At 47.2% G+C, this 22231-nt stretch overlaps 1 protein-coding gene across 2 annotated transcripts; it reads left to right on the forward strand.

The window, feature by feature from the left end:
• Positions 1 to 6324: 6324 nt before the first annotated feature.
• On the forward strand, positions 6325 to 21908 carry Prss54 (serine protease 54). Of its 2 annotated transcripts, none has more exons than XM_042054235.1 (5): positions 6325 to 6385; positions 10453 to 10628; positions 17755 to 18009; positions 18762 to 18890; positions 21378 to 21908. In XM_042054235.1, the coding sequence occupies exons 1-5, from the start codon at positions 6325 to 6327 to the stop codon at positions 21906 to 21908; spliced, it is 1152 nt and encodes a 383-aa protein (XP_041910169.1). The 2 variants fall into 2 exon arrangements, with proteins under 2 accessions (XP_041910169.1, XP_038168831.2); XM_038312903.2 differs by having other exon boundaries at positions 10453 to 10624; positions 17751 to 18009.
• Positions 21909 to 22231: the final 323 nt, after the last annotated feature.

Genomic DNA, 22231 nt, shown 5'->3' on the forward strand with positions numbered 1-22231 from the left:
ACATTAATTCTTTTTTTAAAGAATTTTTTTGGTTTTTTTTTTTTTTTCGAGACAGGGTTTCCCTGTAGTTTCTAGAGCCTGTCCTGGAACTAGCTCTTGTAGACCAGGCTGGCCTCCAACTCAGAGATCCGCCAGCCTCTGCCTCCCGAGTGCTGGGATTAAAGGCGTGCGCCAACACCGCCCTGCCTTTTTTTAGAGTTGATTGTTTGTTCTGTCTGCATGCATCTCTGCCTGCCAGAAGAGGGCACCAGATCTCATTACAGATGGTTGTGAGCCACCATATGGTGGCTGGGAACTAAACTCAGGACCTCTGGAAGAGCAACCAGTGCTCATAACCTCTGAGCCATTTCTCCAGTCCCACAACATTAATTCTTTCAGCCCCAAAATAAAGAACATTTCTCCAGTCATTTGTGTCTTCTTTCATTAGTGCTTTATGGCTTTTAGTTGACAAATGTTTACCCTCTTGATTAAACTTATCCCTGAGTATTTCTGTGCTACAGTTCTGGGACTGTTTTCTTGATTTCCTTGTTCAATTGTTTGTTGTTACTATATAGAAATGTTGCCAATTCTCTCTGTGTGTGTATTCATGTGCATCAATGTGTGTAGATACATGTGCACATGTGTGTGTGTGCACATGTGGAGGCCAGAGGTTGGAGGCAGGTATCTTCCTCTAATGATCCTCACCTTAAATTTTGGGACAGGGTCTCTCATTAAACCCAGAGTTTACTGATCTGGCTAGACTGACTGAGCAAGCCCAGGGGATGTTCTTGTCTCTGTCTCCCCAATGCTGGGATGACAGGCGTGCACCAGTGCACTCAGGTCTTATGAGGTTGTTCAGTATCCACACTCAGGCACCCGTGCTTGCATGGCAAGCACTTTACCTACCAAGTCATATCTGCAGCCATAAGTTTTGTGTGTTGGGTTTATAGTCTTGCAACTTTACTGAATTGGCTTATCAGCTTTTGAATCTTAAAAAAAATATAGTTTATTTATGCATGCGTGTGTGTGTGTGTGTGTGTGTGTGTGAATGTGCCAGAGGGCTGGGGGGTGTAGCTCTGTTGATAGGATTCCTGACTAGTGAACACCAACTCCTGGGTTCAACCCCCATCATAAATATGGTAAGGAGCAGCACTTGGGAGGTAGAAGCAGTAGGATCGGGAGTTCAAGGTCATCCACCGCCACATAGCAACCTTCAGGTCATCCTGGGATTATGAGCTCTGCCCCAAAAGCAAGTTGACAAATAAGATGTAACTGGGTACATGTCTAACAAAATTAAAATCCAGAATTTGGAGAGTTACCCACCAGCGTCAAAGGATGGACATGCCCTATCCATCACCCAAGGATGAGCGGATACAAGGTGATGTCTGGAAAGGGGTGAAGCCTCTAGGCTGATGGCTCAGTGGATAAAGTGCAAACTTGAGGTCCAAACCCCACATAATGCCTGGTGGCTATGGTGACCCACATAGAATCCCAAGGCTCAGTAGGCCGAGACTGGAGATCCCTGGAGCAAGCTGACTGGATACTAGCCTCATTGGTAGACTCTGGATTTGACTGAGAGACTCTGCCTCATAAATACCAGAGAATGACTGAGGGAGACTCCTGATCTCAACCTCAGCTGCCCCACCCCACCAAATACATAAAGAATGGAATTCTGATACATGTCACAACACAAATGGACAGTAAAGACAGTGTGTTAAATGAAATGTCAGACACAAAGGGACAAACACTGGGTGGATCTACTTACGTGCGGGGTCACGAGTAACCAGATTTTAAAAAAATTTTTATTCAGTACTTTAAATTTATTTTTATTTTATGTGCATTGGTTTTTACCTGCATGTATGTCTGTGTGAGGGTGTCAGGTCCCCTAGAACTGGAGCTACAGATAGTAAGCCACGATGTGGGTGCTGAGACTTGAACCCAGGTCTTCTGCAGGAGCAATCAGAGCTCTTAAAAACAGAAAACAGAATGGTGCCTGTGGACAAAGGGGACGGAAGTTACAGTTTGAGAGGTGAAATTCCATTTAAAAAGAGGAAAGATCTCTGGAACCAGGTGTGGTGGTGCACACTTGTAATTTTGGCATATCAGGGACAGGGGCGGGAGGATCACCACAAGTCTGAGGCCAGTCTAGTCTATGTAAAGCTCCAGGCCAGCTCTCTGGGACATAGGGTACATACATATATCCTGCTTCAGAGAAAGAATGCTCGGAGAAGAACTGTGTTGATGGTTGCCCAACACTAATATATTAACACTACTGCATTGCCGTTGAAAAGGTTTAGGTGATGAGGGAGCGTCTATGTGTATTTATCACCATATAAATGAATGAATGAATAAGGCGAACTCGTAAAAATTGCAGTGTAAGGAACTTCAGTGTAAGTCTGTCCGCACATAGAATGCATTTGAAAAAATTTTAAAGTCTGTCCTTTCATCAAAACCAATGGAAAAATCTAGTAAAAATCATTAGAATTAAGTTTTTCAGAACTCTGGAAACCAAGGTCTTAAAGGAACAAGAAGAATGCCTAGAAAAAAAAAAACAGTCAGTCCACAGGAAAGTTAGCTCTGTGGTGTCTTAACTGATCCAAGTGCTGCCCCTACTGTCAAAGAATTATGGGAATTAAGAAAGGACGATCTGCACACAGGAGACCTACATGCGGCGCTAGGGATGAACCCAAGCTCAGCCACTGAGCCACACTCCCCAGACCAACTATCTATTTCCAGAATAGTCAAAGAACTAGATATAGAAAAAGAAATGATGGGAACAGTGAGAGAACAGACAGGTGATATTAATAGCTAAAGAGCTAGAATATAAAAAAGGACCCAGATAGGAATTGGGAGCTGAAAAGCATAATCGCCATCTTCCCAAAAGATTCCATAAAACATTTCAGGAGCCGGCTAGAAGAGAGGGAATGATTGTTAACCTAAATCAATCAAGATTAACAGGCCTGAGAAACAAAGACAAATGAATGGGGATGCCAAGAGCACACCAACACACATGTAATGCAGAGAGAGAGATAAAGGGGCAGAAATAGTCAGGGTAACAATGGCCAGAAAAGCCCCAGATATGATGAAAATGTGACTCCATGCGGACAAGGGCCCAACAAACTTAAGTCAGATAAATATGAATAGTTCCATTGTTCCCAGGAGCCCCAGAGTAGAAACGTCCTCTCCTAAGAGGAGGACGAACGGTGGCAATATTACATGCATGTCCATACATATGTGTCCATACATGTACTATTAGCCAGCGTTATAAAGAAACGAAGCACTGATACACACGGTAACTTGGGCAGCGTTGAAATCATCATTCCATATAAAAGACATCAGACACCAATGGCTGCCAAGCGCACGCTCCAGTTCGGATGAGGGTTCAACAGAGGGACATGCATAGAGGTGTGGGGTAGCCTGGCGGCTGCCAGGTCAGAGAAGTAGTGGGAATGGCATTGTAAATAGCCAGAAGAACCTTGAAATATTTCTGGGAAAAAAATTCAAACCGTTGAATTCTAAAGTCAAACTAACAAACTACTACACACTTGATATAAGTATCTGTATTGTCTAATTAATCGAAAAACATAACCGTGATTTTTTTCACTCTTTTGCAAATCACTTACAATGTTTAGTTTGGAAATTGATTTTTTTTTAAGATTTTATTTATTTATTGTGCATACAACATTCTGCCTTCATGTATGCCCACATGCCAGAAGAGGGGGCTGGATCTCATTACAAATGGTTGTGAGCCACCATGTGGTTGCTGGGAATTGAACTCACGACCTGTTGAAGAGCAGCCAGTGCTCTTAGCCACTAAGCCATCTCTCCAGCCCTGGAAATTGATATTTTGAGTTAGTTGAACTAGTAGGCTGTATATTCTTGTTTTTAGTGCTGGAAGCTGCTGAATAAATCTCTTTTCTGTGAAGAAGAAAGTGAGTTTTTGATTTTTCTTGTGAAACGACTGATTGATTGGTAATGCCTGCTTGCCTATTCTGAGAAGTATTCTACAGAGGTAGTTCAGGTTGGGGGAAGGGTGCAGTGTTAGATTAGTCATGTCTGCTGTGAGCATTCTACGGAGGGAACTCAGGTCAGGGTAAGGGTGCAGTGTTAGTTTAGTGATGTCTGCTATGAGTATAGCACTGAAGAGCTGATTATTTGCTAGGTCAGGCAATTATTATTTTCTTTTATCAGATATAGTGGAGAGTAAAGGAAATAACAGACTCCATTTCCCAAACACCTCATCTTTGGGGTGATCAGTGGCCTCTTGGCTTTAGAAACGTAAAGAGGAATCAATGAGAAGATTTCCCTCAAAAGTATTGGACTTTTCCAAAAAAGTACTGCGTTTGATTAAAGTTTATGGTTTGACAAGTAACTGCTCAACTCTCCTCCTGTGAGTAACCCCAAAAACTCGCTAGCTCACCAGGCTAGACTTGGATGAAATCCTTTCTTCTGTCTGCTGCTATGCTCTCTATTTGGGGTGAATAGAAACAGACTCCTCAAGAAAAAGGCCACTAACCAGTCCCCGCCCCCTTGAGAGAAGCTATAGCTTTGTCTTGGTTCCTGTCTCTACTCCTGCTCCTGATAAAAGCAGTCATAGCCTGGCAGGGAAACTCACGGAGTTGGCTCACCACCTCTGGGCTGGGAGCATCTGGGTTCGCTCTTCCCCTGCCAACCCCCAGGTGGATGACTGGGGAAGTGACCAGCCTGGGCCATGGTGTCCTCCTCTGGGGAGCATTTCCTTTGTTCTTCCAGGGAAACGAGAAAATGCCCAGGAAATGTCCCGAGGCCTTTCAGCAGCAAACTACGGACAGATCAGTCCTCACGTCCAAACCCGCTCCCCAAGGGACATCAGGGACGAGTGGGAGACAGCCACCACTTTCTTAGGATTCCCATTCCCTTTCCCCAAACCTCTCTAGGGTCACTGTTGCCCACCAAGTGAATCTCTCCTGAGAGCCCATGCCAGCAGGCCGCCAGCCCTCTCTGTTTCTATCTTACGATGATGTCAATTCTCATCCAGTTTTAGCAGTTGTAGGAAACCAAGGCTTCTCTCAGCAACTGGAGAGCAGAACCCACCAGGCTCCGTGGTTTCCTAGGACTGCCCAGTAGTTTATCTTGGGCCCACAAGCTGAGATCACGGAGGAAGAAAACTAGGCTCCGTCTCCAAGAAACCAACCTGGCAGTACGAGGGACTGGAGACGCGCTCGGTCTGTAAGCAACTTGTCTAAGTGGAGGCAGGTGATGAGCAGGAGGTAGCCTGTGGCTACAACCAAGGACCTTGTCATCACGCAAAGGAGGAGGCTTTGTAGCCATACCCAGAAGGCGTCTTCCAGAATAACCTCATCGAGGCCGGGTTTCACCCTGTTTCTCTTAAATCCAAATGTTTGCTGAGAGATGCCGTGGTAACCATGATGCCACAATGGAACATTCTTCCCAAGGTGCAGAAGAAACTCCGCTGCAGAGCTCTCCTGCATAAGGCCACAGTGAGTTCGTTTCTTCGTTAGTGGGAACAGTTCAGGGAAGGACTCGCAGCACCATGCTAAGAGCAAAAGGAACATCTCATGATGTCACGAGAGGAACATGGTGACTTAGAACTGTGCACACGGTTTTCTTAGGTCATGATGCACGGTTTGAGGCCAGGATGTGATGTGAAGCCGCCACTGGCTTAGAGGCTCAGAGAGTTTTGAGCTCACCTTCCAGGTTCACTGCTTAGCTGTTGTGTGACCTTGGGCCTGTTCCTCGGAGTCTCTGAGCGTCAGTTTCTGAGTTTGTAAAACGGGGATTATGAGAGCGCCTGTGTCTAGGGTGGCTATATGAACGGACTGAGCTAAATGCTGAGACTGTCACTAGTGAAGACATCCCAGCAAGACTTGATGTGAGTTCTAATAGGAGGGTGAGACCCCTGCGAGACACTAATCCCTAGGGGAGTGCCAACCAAAACCCTGTCTTTTTTTTTTTTTTCTAGCAGTGTTTTCTGGCTATACAGTTAAAGCAGGGGTTGAATTCCACAAATCAAAAGCCAACCCTCTTTAGAGTACCAAGTCTCTAGCACAGCCAGACCCCAGACCCCAGGCTGCTCTGCGGAAGAAACTGGAGAAAGCAGACTACCCTTTCTCCTTGGGCCAGCTCACAAACTGCTAGCCAAGCATTGGAGCCAGACAGCCGCTTCCCGCCTTTGTCTGCACAGAACCCAGAGCTGGGGATGTGACAGGTCAGTCTGCCTCATCTGGGGACCTTTGGTGGCTTCTTCAATGGGAACCGCCCCCTCTGGGTGTGGGAAGGTGATGGAGTCACGAGTCTTCTGTCTTCCCCAGCTGCCCATGGTGCTCGCTGCGTTTCTCTCTGGGGATGGAAGAGATGAGAGGGTTGGTGCTGGTCCTGCTGTACATGGCCCACTCGTCATCTGCCAGTGAGTGCAGCTCCCTTCCCAAGGCATTCTGTGGGGTGGGTGGGGTGGGGGCACCATCCCGGAAAATGGAGTGGCCCTTGCTCCCTTCCCAAGGCGTTCCGTGGGGTGGGTGGGGTGGGGTGGAGGCACCATTCTGAAAAATGGAGTGGCCCTTGCTCCCTTCCCAAGGCCTTCCGTGGGGTGAGTGGGGTGGAGACGTCATCCCAGAAAATGGAGTGGCCCTTAATGCCCAGAGAGGGACTCACTTGGCAAAGAAGCCAATCTCCAGAATTTTGTCCTGGGTGGCAAGTGTGAATGACAGAATCTAGGTAATGCAGAGTCCCAGGGCATGGGTGTGCATCTGATTCTAAGGGTGTGAGATAGGAAAATCAGTTCTAGGGCACAGAATGGCCTATGGGGCAGTGTGAGAACTACCTCCTACACTCAGCTCAACCCTGCCCACCCCCGGAGTACATTGGGCTCTACAAACTGTGGTCCTGATCAGGACCAGCTAGTACCACAGCAGCAGAGGTCTCTCAGGCTCTCAGGCAGCAGAAGTGGCTGCTATGGTCCCCTCCTCCCTGACCTGTAGGCTGCTCAGGACTAATAAGCCCAGCTTGGAAAAAGGCAGGTGAACAGGGGACAGATGACTCAATTAGGCTCTGTCTACCTTTGGTGCCTTTAGTTTGATCGGCAAACACACACACACACACACACACACACACACACACTCACTATGCAAAGACCCCACACCTTCCTCAGCCTACTCTTGCCTGCCAAGGAGACCAAGAGATGCTCAGAAACACAGACATGACATCTCTCCTACTAAGCCATAGCTGAGACCCAGAGCAAACACTTGGTCTGGACCACATTTTCTCATCATGGCATTGGTAGTGGAATCGGGCACAAGGCAGGGACTCTACTACTGAGCTGCTTCCCCAGCACCCAAATAGCGTTTTGGAAAAAGGAATGCTGTCATATACATGGAGGTTCTTGGCTTGGGAAGGATTGGCTAATATTACAAATCATCAATGTCTCCAGAGAAAAATCAGAGCCTAGACAAGGGATGTCATTGTTGGCATTTCTGAAGTATCCTTAGTTTGTCCCAGAAGTCTGTGTAAGGGTCTATGGATGGACATTTGGTTTCAAGATACCCCATAATGAGAGGTCCTCTGATTCTTTTTTGTTATTTGTTTTATTTTGCTTTGATTTGCTTTTTTTTTTTTTCTCAGACAGAGTCTTACTATGTAGCATTGGCCAGCCTGGAGTTCAGTAGGGAAACCAGGCTGCCCTTGATCCACTTGCCTCTGCCCCCTGAGTGCTGGGATTAAAGGCGTATTCTGCCATACCTAGCCCTCTCTGAGTTCTTGACAACATTGTGGGTGACGATTGTACTCTATTTGGAAATGTCTCTGCTGCCAGCATCCTAGGTCACTACCAGAAGAAGCCCTTCCACTCTTCCTGTTTTCTCATCTGAATACTCACTCAGCACATCCTTTGGGTCCTATCTCCCTGGAAAGACACCCGCCCTTCAAGTGTCACTGCCACGGACTCCCGAAGTCCATCCCTACAAGCTTAGTTCCCAACCCAGTGCTCTGTGCAGGTGGCTGAATGACTAAAAAGGCATTCACGGGAGTCCAGGGCACAGGGCCTGCCTGTTACACAGCATAGAGACCCAAGGCCATCAACAGAAGTAAGCATTGAGCGTTTGTAGTTTGGGATTTGAGAGCAAGCAGGAAGATTGCATTTTTGGAAACAGGATTGCCAACTTTGCTCCAAGGCTCAGCACTATCATTTACAGAGATTTGCATTTTCCCATAATCTCCCCTTGTGATCTGGTAACAATCCCAAGCGGTGCATAGGCCATGACTATACCCTTCAGAAGAGGAAACAGCACCGGAGAGAGCAGTGGCTTGCCTGAGATCTCACAGCTTACTAACAGACTAACTCAACTTTCAAGTCTGCTTCTAGGCTCCTCCCAAATCTATATCAGGGTCTACCCTGGTGAATTATTTTTTAGCAAATGCAGGGCCAGGAGATTCTGATAGATGCCAGATGCTCTTAGGGTAGAGAACCTCTACACCCTGGCTCCACCAGAGCTAAGGAGTCCCATGGGCACTGGAATTCAACAGAACAAGATATATAAACCACCGAGGAAGGACACGGGCCAACAGAGGGAGTCAGTAGTTTGAGAGAGCAACATAGTTTATGAAGTTGCCATCTTTTTATTTATGATGCCTGGCCAATTGGGCTCAGCTCACCCCACCCAGCACTGTAAGGAAGTCAGTTCCTGACCTTGCCTTGTCCTCCCTTCTCTACCTCCGTGACCTTTCCTGTTCTAATAGTCTCTACGCTTGCATGACTATACAACTTTAAGAACAATACAGGTCCCTCCAACCTCAGGCTGGCAGAAAAGGCATGTCAACTAAACACCACTGTACTCTCCCTAGGAGCAAAGTCCAGGGTTCCCAGGAGGTGCTCAGTCGGACAGTCTGGAAGGCAGAGGATCAGCAGGACTGGGAAGGGGAACTGAGACAACCCTCCCACGCCAGGACTTAGCTCCTTCATGACAGGAGGCTGGGGAGTAGATAGCAGACAGTCATTTCACTCACACACCAGATACAAGCAAAGCAGACCTGGTGGGAGGAGCCATGAGTGCCACCTGCTTGCAGGGGATGCGGGGAATGCAGGGAAAGGAGAGAATGAATCGGAGGCGGAGGCGGAGGGTACCGTCTGGAGCACTGCCCTAAAGCTGGAGTTCCCACCCACTTTAGCAGTGCCCACCTGCAGGGTTAAGGGAGACTTGTTCCAGGAGTAAATGCCGGCCATGCTCAAGATCTGTTCACATTCTTGAGTTCTTGGGGACCGCTAAACCATTTTTGCTTTGGGGGCACTGTCCTAGTTTAGATTCTAAAGACCCCTTCTGAGGTCACATCACACCAGTGTCAAGAGCAGGGGGGAAGGAACACACAGTCAAATGCTTCCTGCTTGCTCACTTGGCTGGTTTTCTCTGCTTTTGCTTTCATTGTTTTGCTGTTATTTCAGATAGGGTCTTGCTATGTGGTCCTGAGCGGCTAGAACTCTCTGTGTAGACCAGGCTGGCCTCAAACTCATAGAGGTCCTCCAGCTCTGCCTCCTGAGTACTGGAATTCAAGGCATATGCCAGTACCCCCGGGGCTTCTGCACTCTTACACAGTTAAGGACCCCCCCCATCATGGTACTGTCCAAAGCAGAATGGTTGTTCTTATATCAATTAGCAATTAAGACATGTTCTCAATCCAACCTTATCTAGATAATTCTTCTTTGAGACTCTCTTCCTGGACGGAGATGGAGAGATGGTTCAGTGGTTAAGAGCACTGGTTATTTTCCCAAAGAACCCAGGGGTTCAATTCCCAGCACCCACATGGCAGCTCACAACTGTCTGTATCTCCAGTTCCAGGTGATCCAACACTCTTATGCAGACATACATGCAGACAGAACATCAATGCACATAAAGCAAAAATAAATAAATCGCTTTGAAAAACAGACAAACAAAACTCTCTTCCCAAGTGATTTTAAGTTGCATCAAGTTGATGATTAGAGCTACTCAGGCAGGCCTTATCTTTCACATCTACTGTAGTGGAAATGAAACTAGGAAAGGTTAAAGGTCAAGAATACACAAATCCATGCATACATCTGGCCATCAGGGTGATGCCGTCAGAAAGCTGGAAAACTGTATCTCACTGTGAGAGGAGAGCTGGGAAAGCAAGCAGCAGGGTTTTTTTTTTTTTTCCTTAAGGAAAAGCCTAGACAAGGGTGCCTACAGGTCCCGTTGCCACCCACTTTTGTATGAAAAATGCCGGACAAGGCCTACCAAGAGGTACTGCGCTCGGCCCAAGAGTGCCAGTAGCAGGGTCTAGGAAGACTTAGAAAGGGTTCAGAGGTATTAGCAAGCATCTTTTATGTGGATGTTCTCCGGAAAAGGACAAAAGCATCAGGGTTGTAGAGTCAGCCACAAGCAAAACAGCCCACAGAACAGGAGTCCCAAGGGCTGGGAAATAGCCCGGCCCCCAGGTGCCACATTAACGAGGCTTTTGCTCCCTCTGCAGTTTGCGGCATCCAGAAAGCCAACATCGTGGACGAGTCCAAGGAGAACCTCGTGAGCAGCACCGAGTTCCCCTGGGTGGTGTCCATACAGGACCAAGAGTACACCCACCTGGCATTCGGCTGCATTCTCAGCGAGTTCTGGATCCTCAGCAGCGCCTCGGCTCTCCAGGACAGGCTAGTGCCCCAGAGGGAGGGCTGGGAGGGTCCCCTGCAGGCCTGGGGACTGGTGGGGCCTACACACGGACGGGTGTACTCGCCTGAGTCAAGGTCCTGACGTCACCATTGGCTCTTGGGACTTTACTATGAAGACCGAGAAGTGGCACCAGTGAAAAGCGAGACGTCATTTGTTGTATCTAGGAAGTCCACTTGTGATTTTGCCGCAACTCCAGAGATGCGGATTCTTTAATTCTATCCACCAGGTGTCCTTCCGGGATAAGTTAAGGAAGTCGGCAGGATTCCTTGGGCCTTGTAAATGTTACTGCTACAGACAGAAGGGCACAGAGAAAAGCTGAAGGAAATCAGACATGCCTCTAGATGCTTTTCTCTGGGTGCTCAGAACATGACTTTGTCCTTCAATTGTTCTTGTCTGTGTTCTCCAAATTATATACCATAAGCTCGAATTCTTACAGATAAGAAAGAAATATGATTAAAGGAAATATTTGGCAAACATTCCAAAATATTTTCATAAACTGTAGAATACTTCACTTCTAGTCCAAAAGCTGACCTTAACTTTCGAGGATAGGCAGTAAGGGGATAATTTCAACCTCTAGGGAAGAAATTATCCCGCACAAAGTTGCTCACTAATTACACAGAAAATGCTAGAGTATCAAAGTAAACATCTAAGGGGGATTTTGGCACAGGCCTGAGAGCCCAGCACTTGGAAGGTGGAGGCAGAAGGATCAAGAATTCAAGTTTCTTCATCCTTAGCTATATGTCGAGTTTAAAGCCAGCCTGGCTACATGAGACTCTGCCTCAAAAACAAACACAAATAAAACAAAAAAACAGCCAAATATAAGTGAATTTCCAGTTATCACAGATAAGCAGTGATAATATAATTTTTAAAATATTTATTTATTTATTATGTCTACAACATTCTGTCTGTGTGAATGCCTGCAGGCCAGAAGAGGACACCGGGCCCCATTATAGATGGTTGTGAGCCACCATGTGGCTGCTGGGAATTGAACTCAGGACCTTTGGAAGAACAGGCAATGCTCTTAACCTCTGAGCCATCTCTCCAGCCCCGATAATATAATTTCTCATGCACGCTGTATGTGAGAGAGGATGATATCCATTGCATTGATAGAGAAAGTATAGAAACTTTCAGTTTTGTATGCATGGTCTTGCACATTCTTGTGCTTTAACCTTTGTCTAGCTTAATTTCTACTATAGTAGATGTGAAAGATAAAGCCTGTGATGGTTTTGCGTGTGCATGTGTAATGTGCATGTGCATGTGATGTGTATGTGTGCATGTGTTGGGGTGACATTGGATATCTTCCTCCATTGCTCTCTACTTTACTGGTGCAGGGTCTTCCACCCGACTCGAAGCTCACTGATTTGGCTGGGTTTTGCTCAGAGTTCCCTATCTCTGCCTCCTGGGTGCTAGAATAGCAGGAATAGAATAGGGTTCCAAACCCCAGTCCTCATGCTTGCATAGTGAGTGCTTTATCCACCAAGCTATCTCCCCAGCCTGAAAGAATAATCAGCTAAAGAAATTATAATGTAAACTCCTTATAGAATATTCTTTGCTGAATTTTTAATACTTCTTTGTGTATTTTAAATTTATTATTCTACGGGGGCTGGAGAGAGGGCTTAGGGGTTAATAGCACTGGCTATTCTTCCAAAGGACCCAGGTTCAATTCCTAGCACCCACATGGCAGCTCACAACTCTCTGTAAGTCCAGTCCAGGGATATGACACCCTCACACAGACATACATGCAGACAAAACACCTATGCACATAAAATACAAATAAATAAATCTTTAAAAATTATTCTTCTTCTAGTATGCATATAAAATAATAGACTTCCTATGGCATTTTATTTTTTAATAATTATTTATAAAATATATTTTAATCATGTTTCCCCCTTCCTCAACTCCTCTCCACCTCTCTACCTACTCAACTTTGTTCTTTCTCTCTTGCAAAAACAAAAATCAAAACAAACAAGCAAAAGATCAATACGATAAAAAAAAAATGCCAACCAAAACAAAATGAAACCAAAAGTCCACAAAATTATCACTGAGCTGGTTTTGTGTTGGCCAACTATTCCTGGGCATGAGGCCTCCCCTGGAGAGTGTGTGACACACTGATTTCCCCTTTGCCAGCAGGTATCAGTTGGTTAGGGCTTGGTTAGGGCTGTAAGTCCAGAAGGAAACAAGCCTGCTGACACTCTAACCTTGGCTTTCCTGTGTCCACTCCCCCCTCTCAGTGCTGGGATCCTTTCTGGCTGGAACCTGCACAAGTCTTGTGTGTGATATCACGGTCTCTGTGACTTTGTGCTCCTGTTCTGTTGTATCTGGAAGACATTAGTTCCTTGGAGTCGTCCATTATCTCTGACTCTAACAATCTTGTAGTACAAATAATGAAAACCCAGAGACATAAATTGGGATTCAACTCAAAAACCAGAAAAGCAAAGCATCCAAGCCACTAGAGTCTTTCCTCTACCAAGACTGGGCTATCACAGACTAAGCAAACTAAGCTGCTCTCTCCTCTCATTTTATGTTCCGTCTAGTACTGGGATTAAAGGTATAGGTCACCACCACCTGGATTTGTTTCTACATTGATCTTGTGTAGCCCAGGGTGGCCTTGAGTTCATAGAGATCCTTCTGCCTCTGTCTCCCAAATCCTGGGATTAAAGGTGTGTGCCACCACTACCTGACCTCTAGTGGCTTAATGTTGCCCTTCTGATCTTTAAGCAAGCTTTATTTATTAAGACATAAATAAAATATCACTATTGAATCTTTCTGCCTCCTCTTCCTCATTAGATCCCTGAGCCTTGAGAGGAAAGGTTTAATGAACACATCCCATTTGGGAGTGAGTGTTCCTAAGTCTCTTATTCTCTGCACATTGTCCAGTTATGGATCTCTGTCTTAACTCCCACCTACTACAAGAAAACACTTCTCTGATGTGTTGATCAAGGCACAGATCTATGAATATGCCACCAGGGGTCATTTTATTGCTATGTTCTTTTAGCAGAATAGTTATACTAGGTTTCCCCCTAGGCCCATGACCTATCTAGTCTCAGGTTCTTGGCCACTTTATATGGCATGGGTTCTAGCTCATGGAATGGGCCTTAAATTCAGCACCCCCCCCAAAATGGTTGGTTAGTCCCATGATATCTGTGCCACTATTGCACCATTATATTTTGCAGGCAGGTTGCTGTTGTAGGTCAGGGTTTATAGCTGGCTGATATTGATGGTTACCTTTTCCCTCCGGAGTCTGCAGAGTACCTTCCAACGCCATGAACACTAGTCCGTAGGATTGAAGCTTCTAGTCAGGCACCACATCAACTTCTCTGTGTTCAATGACGTGATGATTTCAGCAACAGGGCCTTACCATTGTGGAGAGAGAGCAACTGACAGCCTTGGCAAATAGTTTGTGACATCAGGGAGATTCCATGGGAACCCTTTGGCCAGTAGACTCAGTAAGATGTAACCCATTCCTGATACTGGAGTACCATAGACATCCACTTTATGACAATATTTTCAAGCATGTGTATCATTGTATTTTGCTCAGTCTGCTCTCATTACCTTCTGTTGTTCATGGTCCACCCTTGACCCTCACACTGGTCAGGATTTGTGTGTGTATGTGTGTGTGTGTGTGTGTGTGTGTATGTGTGTACAGAGCCTTGACTTTTATTATTAAAAAAAACTCCACACTTATTTCACTTTCTGACTCTGTGCTTGGCCTTCAACAGTTTCACAACTTTCTGCTCCTCAGTGAGGGAGGCAGTGCCTCATCTTCCGTGGACATACTCCGTATACATGGAGCCACCATAAGCACTGCTGGCATGGTTTATTTTAGACTCTCTCATAGGGACTTCAGGTCTTACAGCATGAATACCCCAGAGTCTGACTGGGCACGATACCACATGCACATTTTGGTGCTTTCCCAACTTTCTTGGTTTAAAAGAAAACAATCCTGTGGCCAGGGGTTCAAGACAGTCTAGTTTTGTAAGAGACTGTATTTAGGTAAGCCTACAACAATGTGTCAAACATGGACCACTCTGAGTGTGTCTCAACACTGTTTCTAGAAGGGTTAGAATTTATCAATTTTAAAGTAGAAATCCATATATATTGTTGAATATCCGCAAAGAAGCAAGGTCATGCAGGGAAACCATCCCCTCAGTCACTAGATTCTTCCCTTTGTGCTATGGCCTGCCATCACTTTCTTGGATTTTTTAAATGCATAATGTGTTTGTAGATATCTATTTATCTTTCTATATTGATTCTTATGTCTATTAACACAGAATTCTCTCTCCCCTAGTCATTTTAGGTTTCCATAACACAATATCATAAACTGGATTATTTAGCCCAGAAAGTCAAAGGTTAGAGGGTAAGCAGGTTTGCTGCCTTCTAGATGTATGGGCAGAAGCCTTCCAGGTATGTGTTCACATGGCTACTTTCCTCTGTGTGAGAGTAAGACAGAAGAGAGACGTGGAAGATTCCTGACATCAACCCCAGTCCTACACACACACACACACACCACATATACATATACACATGAAAAGAAAAAAAAGGGTCTTTTTAAGGGAAGGGGACACTGGTCCTACTGGATTAGACCCTAGGTACCTCTACCTCCAAATATGAAAATAAAGGCCTTGCTACCGTGGTCCCATTTTTTGAGATCATGGCAAGATATTGCTGTAGAACCTCCTCACCTCCAATTCTTGTCCTATTTATGACTCACATTTCGTGCCCATGGAAGACTTAGTAGGCATCATTCTGCCCCTCCCACCGCCACCCTGGTATTAAATACGTCTGAGGTGACTCTGATTTTAAGCAGTACAGCTAAGAATGCTCATCTACCCAGGAGACGCCTGGCTCACCCCCGCGATCCCAGCTTCTGCCATTGTCCTCATTCATTTTTGTGAGTTTCATGGGTTAGACAATGAAGTGTTTGCTCAACCTTAGAAAGATTTCATCTTTGTTGGACTGGACGCCCAGCTATGCCAGCTCGTCCCATCTGTGACTAGTGATCCACTCTCTGCTCTCCCCCCTCTGGTGTGGGTGACAGGCGCATTTACCCCTGCATCCTGGCTCCGGCTGGGTTTCATCAGGGCCAGGACTGACAACAGCCTGGGGGGTGGGGAGAGTAAGACGAAGCAGGGTCTGTATGCTTCTGAGGCAAAGTGCAGACTGTTCCCTCACCAGCTCCACACAGCTCGGCCTGACCTAGCTCTTCTCGCCTAGGGAGACCGTGTGCGGGCTCTGGGCTTGAGCCCACACCTCGATGAAGAAAGGGAAGGTCCAGTTGAGGATGGTCATCAACTTCCCAGCATCAGCCTCAGGCCTACGCACACACGCACACACATGCACACCCTGCACACATACAAAAGAAAATGAAAGCAGACACACAAGACAACTCGGCTGACTTCTGTCTCATTGGTCACTGTTCCCCCGGCCCACTTTCTAAATCTTTTGTTATTTTCCATTCTCCTCCTGCTGGAAGAGGGCTTGCTTTCTTATCTGCCTTTCTGCTGAGAGCTCAGCGGCAGCAGGTGTCACCTGCCGCTCCCGGTTGTCTTTTGCTGGGTGCGCCAGCCCTTGCTCAGATGGCGGAGTGCTGAGTCCTCTTTATGGTTTTAGGGGTGCATGCATCTGCCTTACATTCGTATCGTTTCTTGGGTGAGTCCCGAGGGGAGAGAACACCCAACTTAATCCCGCCACTGTAAAGCCATATCCTCCCCAAATGCACTCACAGAATATGTGAGGCGAGATGCTGCACCAAGTGACTGGGCAGTGGTGGCGGCAACCTTTAATCCCAGCACTCGGGAGGAAGCGGAGGCAGAGGCATGAGGATCTTTGTGAATTTGAGACCAGCCAGGTATACAAAGCGAGTTCCAGGACAGCCAGGACTGTTACACGGGAAACCCCGTCTCGGAAAACCAAACCAAACCAAACCAAAAAATGATGTTAAGGGGCTGGAGAGATGGCTCAGTGGTTAAGAGCATTGCCTGTTCTTCCAAAGGTTCTGAGTTCAATTCCCGGCAACCACATGGTGGCTCACAAAAAATGATGTTAAGTGCTAAGACACTGAGTGCGAGTCATGACTACATATTTTATACTGAAATGAAATGAATGAATGAAATGTATGCCCTGGCAATGCTGAAGCATGTATGGGCAGCCGGTATATGGCGGTTCTGTTGAACTTGTTCGTATTGGGTTTCATGGTTTAAGTAGATGAGGACGGCTGACCAGGTCTCTTCCTCAAGAGGGCACTAGCTCTCATTACAGACAGTTGTGAGCTGGCGTGTGGTTGTTGGGAATTGAACTCAGGACCTTTGAAAGAGCAGGCAGTGCTCTTAACCACTGAGCTTTGTTAAAAAACAAAAACTATTCATACAGAAAAGTCACCCAAGAACATGTGAACAGATGATCTTTGCATGGTAAGATAAATGGTTATCAGAACAGAAGAATCCCCCAAGAGATCGGACTCACAAGGGAGAGCACAAATCTAGAAATTCAGAAGAGATCCCCTGGAGACTGAATTCAAAGGTTTGAGTAAAAACCGAACCAGAGGCTGGAGAGATGGCTCCACAGTTAGAGCGCTTCTTGCTCTTCCAGAGAGTCCAAGTTCGGTTCCCAGCACCATCGAGGAGAGCTCACAACCATTACTAAGTCCAACTCTAAGGAATCCAATACGTTCTGACTCTGGCAGGCACACGTGGCACACATTCACACACACATACACATGTGTGTTCACGCTTGCACACACACACACACACACACACACACACACACACACGTTAAAAACAAAGACAAAATGCCCAGGAAGGGATTGAGTTGGATGAGAATGCCAAGTTGAAAATGAAAAACATAAAAACTGAGAAATGAGGGCTGGAGAGATGGCTCAGTGGTTAAGAGCACTGATTGCTCTTCCAAAGGACCTGAGTTCAATTCCTAGCAATCACATGGCAGCTCACAACTGTCTGTAATGCCAGTTCCGGGGGACTGGACACCCATGGCCAAAACACCAATGCACATAAAAGGAAAAAAAGAAAAGAAAAAATGAGATATGAGGGAAGTGTGAAGCTTCGTAGCTGCCTCGACTTCTCAAAAGCCCTTTGCTGTCTGTCTCTCTAGGAAGAAGGTCATTGCTGTTGTCGGTATAGCGAACATGGACCCCAGAAAGGTTGATCACACAGAGTACTCAGTCAGCACCATCATCCCCCATGAGAACTTCATTAACAGTTCCAGGAGCAATGACATAGCCCTCCTGAGGACAGAATCTGCCATACGTTTCGATGACATGGTCCAGGCCATCTGCTTCCTGGACAAAAGGCTACAGAAACCAGCAACCTTGAAGAACTGCTGGGTGGCAGGATGGAACCCCACATCTGCAGTTAATGCATTCTTTCTCCTAGAGGAGGCTGCGTGTGTGCTGGCAGTGAGGGGGACTCAGAGGAACTTCTCTAGGGCCTATCCTAATCATTCAGAATGCTTGAGGTTTTAATAGTTGATTCCTAGTGGTTGCCCTTCTGGGGTCTTTTCTTGTACCATATTCCACGGGCCATTTTTTTTTTGTTGTTGTTGTTGTTGTTGTTCTATACCCAGGAAGTATACAGGCAGCATGCTGCCTACCAAGCACTGGGAGGAGTAAGGGGACTAGGGCTGAGCACATTCTTACCTAAGCCACCCATTTCCTGCCATTCTCTGACAAGAATGAAACAAGAGAATGTATTATTATTATTATTATTATTTTTTGGTTTTTTTGAGACAAGGTTTCTCTGTAGCTTTGGAGCCTGTCCCAGAACTAGCTCTTGTAGACCAGGTTGGCCTCGAACTCACAGAGATCCACCTGCCTCTCCCTCCCGAGTGCTGGGATTAAAGGTGTGCGCCACCACCACCCGGCGAAAATGTATATTCTTTAAGTGTGAAGGAGGGGTGAATTGTTCTCTGCCTGCTTACAGATTTCAATTCAAAGCAAAGATAGTTTCCAGTAAAAACTCAGACATGAGTTCTGATTTCTATGGGTAAAAGGGACGTATAGGGACATTTTCTGTTGATTCCTGGTTGGATATGCGAGTTGCTGGTGGGTTGACTCAGGACTGCCTTCTTATTAGTAATTCTTGGGCTCTCTGTTGCATGGTCCAGACAGGAAATCACATGACAATGAGTATCCTGAGGAGAATCTCCGTGAAAGACATTGACCTGTGTCCTTTACAAAGAGACAAGAATACAGAATGTGCCAGTCACACAAATAAGGAATACAAAGTTTGCCTGGTAAGAAGACACAGTAGAAGCCAGCTCTTGAAAGTAATCATTGATCATTGCCTGCACCAAGGGGTCTTGGGAGCTCTTCCTTACAGAACGGGGAGTGAATGGTAGGACCAGTGCCGTGGGTTTGTGTCTCTGGTGGGAATAACAGTTGGTAGAAAATACTCAGAACCCTACAGTGTGGTCACTTGATACCACTAGTCTGGCTGTGTGTCCCCGTCAGCCTCCTGAGCCTGCATGGACTCTCAGTACCCAAGCTCTCTAGCCCTCGCTCTGGTTCAGCGTGTACTGTATCCCAAGCCATCCTGAGCCACAAACCCTTAGCTTTTGAACTGAATTCTGCTCACGAAATATCTATTGGTGACTTCAGTGTTTGGAAAGCTTCCTCTCATGGAAATGGGCTCTGGTGTCTGGATCCTGAACGCACTTCTCAGGCAGAGAAGACACTGCCAGCTTCAGAATTGGACTAACGGGTCCCTCGGGCCCAGCAGAGCTGCTGCTTACCTTTCCCCCTTTAGTTTTTACAACCCTTAGATGTTCTGTGGGATTGTCGAGGGAGAGGACCACTCAGCGAAAGGGGCCCCTCAGTGTGGTAGCTGCCCCTGACACCAGGAGGTAAGACAGGGCTGCCTCAAAGGCCCTAGGTTGGTAGCCTCTGATCCCTTTACTTCAGAGACCAGAAATCACAGCTCTGTCAGGTGGGAAAGAAGTGGGGACAGGGACAAAAGAAAAAAAAAAAAAACCCGAGCTTATTCTGTGCCTGAGGTTAGTAGCAAAACCATTTGATGGGGTCATCTGTACCCACAACTGTGTCAGAAACATCAAACTGTGTGTCCTAAATCCCATCCATTTTCCTCCCCGAGCACAAGGATGATCAACTTGGGGTGGGACCCGGGAAAGGGTGAAGACTATACCCTTCTTCACTGTACCCTAAGCAGCCTGAGTGTGTCATGGACAGTGGTCGTTCAGCAATCCCCAGTGACCAGCCAGAACTCTAAACAACATTTCAACCCTCTGCCGACTGGAGGAGTGAGGTGACATAGCAGACTACAGAAAAAAAGAAAAGAAATGCAGGGCTGCCGTGCTGCCCTTTCCCTGCGGTGAGCAGCACAGAATAACGCACACATCGTGTTGCCCCGGAACCCGCGTTGGCCTTCTCACGACTACCAGGGCATGACAGTGTCTTTGCAGAAAGCGTGCGCCTCAGCACTGCCATGCTTTCAGTCACCCCTTCCTCCTACCCTTCACCCTCACCTCTGCCCCACCCACACGTCCTGAGCAAGGGGAGGTATCCAGGGAGCGGACAGGCCAGGCAGGCCATTCCCTGGGCTGCAGATGAGAAGGGGCTGATAAGGTCAACCTTTGCCTCTCTGCTTCTCATCCTTGAATTTGTGCAAACTGTTTGCTGTTACCACTCGCCACATTGCTCACTGCTCGCTCAGTCCAAACAGCGAGAGCAACGTATCGTTGGCCAGCTTGCCTGGCTTTTCCAGTCAAGGGGGCCATACAATCAAGGAGGGTGAATAGTCCTCTTCTATCTCGGAACCAGATGGACCACGAGGTGCGAGTGGAGGTTTGGCGTTTGAAGGGGGGGGGGGGGGGGGGCTGGGGTGGAATAAATGAAACCTAATGGTTATCTTGGGACTTTCTGCGTTCCCTCAACTCCCTACAGAAAAGTTAGAGCCTTTATAAGCCCTCGTGACCGTCATAGCTAATACTTGACTGAGCGCACGCTGCGTGCCCAGCACCAGCGCCGCAGGTGTCACAGGCGCTAATGGATCAGGTCACCTGCGCTGGTTCCAAATCCAGCCCGGAGTGCTAAGCCTCTGCCTTCTCACCTTGCGTGAGTTAAGGTGTGTGCAGCCAAATGCCTGAGACCCAGGGGACTACTGGGGGGGGAGGGGGGGAAGGGAAGGCGGCAGGATGGGGGGGGGGGGGCTGGTGAGCAGGAGTAACTAGAGGCTGGGGCGTGGGTTAGGAAGCTGTAGACCCAGAACAGCCCCAGATCAGCGTGCTAGCAAAAACCGAGACAGTGGAAAAACGAGCCAGGAAGTTACAGGCAATCTGGGTGCCGAGGCCACAAATAATTTGCATAATGCAAAGAAAAATAAAATTGGACTGCGGAGGTAGCTCAGCTGGTGGGTGCTTGCCTTGAATAAAGCCCTGGCTTCAGGGATTCGATCCCCAGCTCTGCATTAAAAAAGCAGTTGTGGTAGCAAGTCTGTACTCCCAGCATGAGGAGGTGGGGGGGGGTCAGAGTTCAAGGTCATCTGTGAGCAGGTCTCAAGCAAACAGGAAAGAGGGAGAGGAGAGAGGGAGAGAGGAGACACTAGTGTCCCCATGGTGTGGTTGGTGGTGGCTGTCTACATTTGAAATGGTAGCTTATAATTTGTCCGTTTCCAGAGAGAATCAATACAAAACCTTCTACAACAGACCTCTGGCATATACAGAAAAAGGTTTTCTCAAACCTAAGCCCCCTGTCCTTTATTGCAGGGGGAACCAGGAAGCCCTGTGATGTGCCAAGTGAAGAAGCTGAATCTCTGGGTCCTCAAAGGAATCATGACCTATGGAGGCGACTCGTGCCCTGGCCTGTTTCTGTATACCAGTGTGGAAGACTACAGTGACTGGATCATGGCCCAGGCGAGGAAGGCTGGCCCTTCCCTGTCCTCGCTCCAGTCCTGGGAGAAGTTGCCCCCTGAGCTCCTTTTTGACGAATCAAATATTGCCCTGACAAAGAATGCGTATTCTGTACATGGCCATACTGAACGGCCCCAATCCCACTCCCAAGGACCAAAATTGTCCACTCAGCACGACCACTCAACAGACAATGGGCAGAACTTCAGGGCAAATGGTCTTCAGGAATCAGGCTGGCCTGCAAAAGTGGCTGTTCAACCCATGTACTACGATTACTACGGGGGAGAGGCGGGGGAAGAAGGGATTGTGGCTGGCCAGAGCAGGCTGTGTTGGCCCCAAGAAAGGATCTTGATGTCCCTCGTGCTTGTTTTCTTAGGCAGCGGTATCTAGCTAGCAGCTAACCTCCCCACAGACAAGAAGCTCAGAGTGCACAGGGCTAGGCGTCTACGGTACTGTTCTGGGGTCCGCTTTTGATAGGTGCCACCTGGGCGACCACAGGCAGGCCCACAGCATCACTGGGCTGGCTCTCCCTCCTCTGTCCCACTCCCATATGTGGGAAGGTCACTTCGTTTACGCTTGTGAACTAAATGTGGGCTAACAAGTATCAAACCGTTAGAGTGCCCTGTGGTTCTTTCAGTGTTATGGCTCCAGGGACCAGGCTGGGAAGATGTTCCCACGGGTAGATGTGGCCCTGCTGGTGACCATTTAGATGT

This window comes from Arvicola amphibius, chromosome 15 (genome assembly GCF_903992535.2).
Source record: "Arvicola amphibius chromosome 15, mArvAmp1.2, whole genome shotgun sequence".
Classification (NCBI taxonomy): Eukaryota; Metazoa; Chordata; class Mammalia; order Rodentia; family Cricetidae; genus Arvicola; species Arvicola amphibius.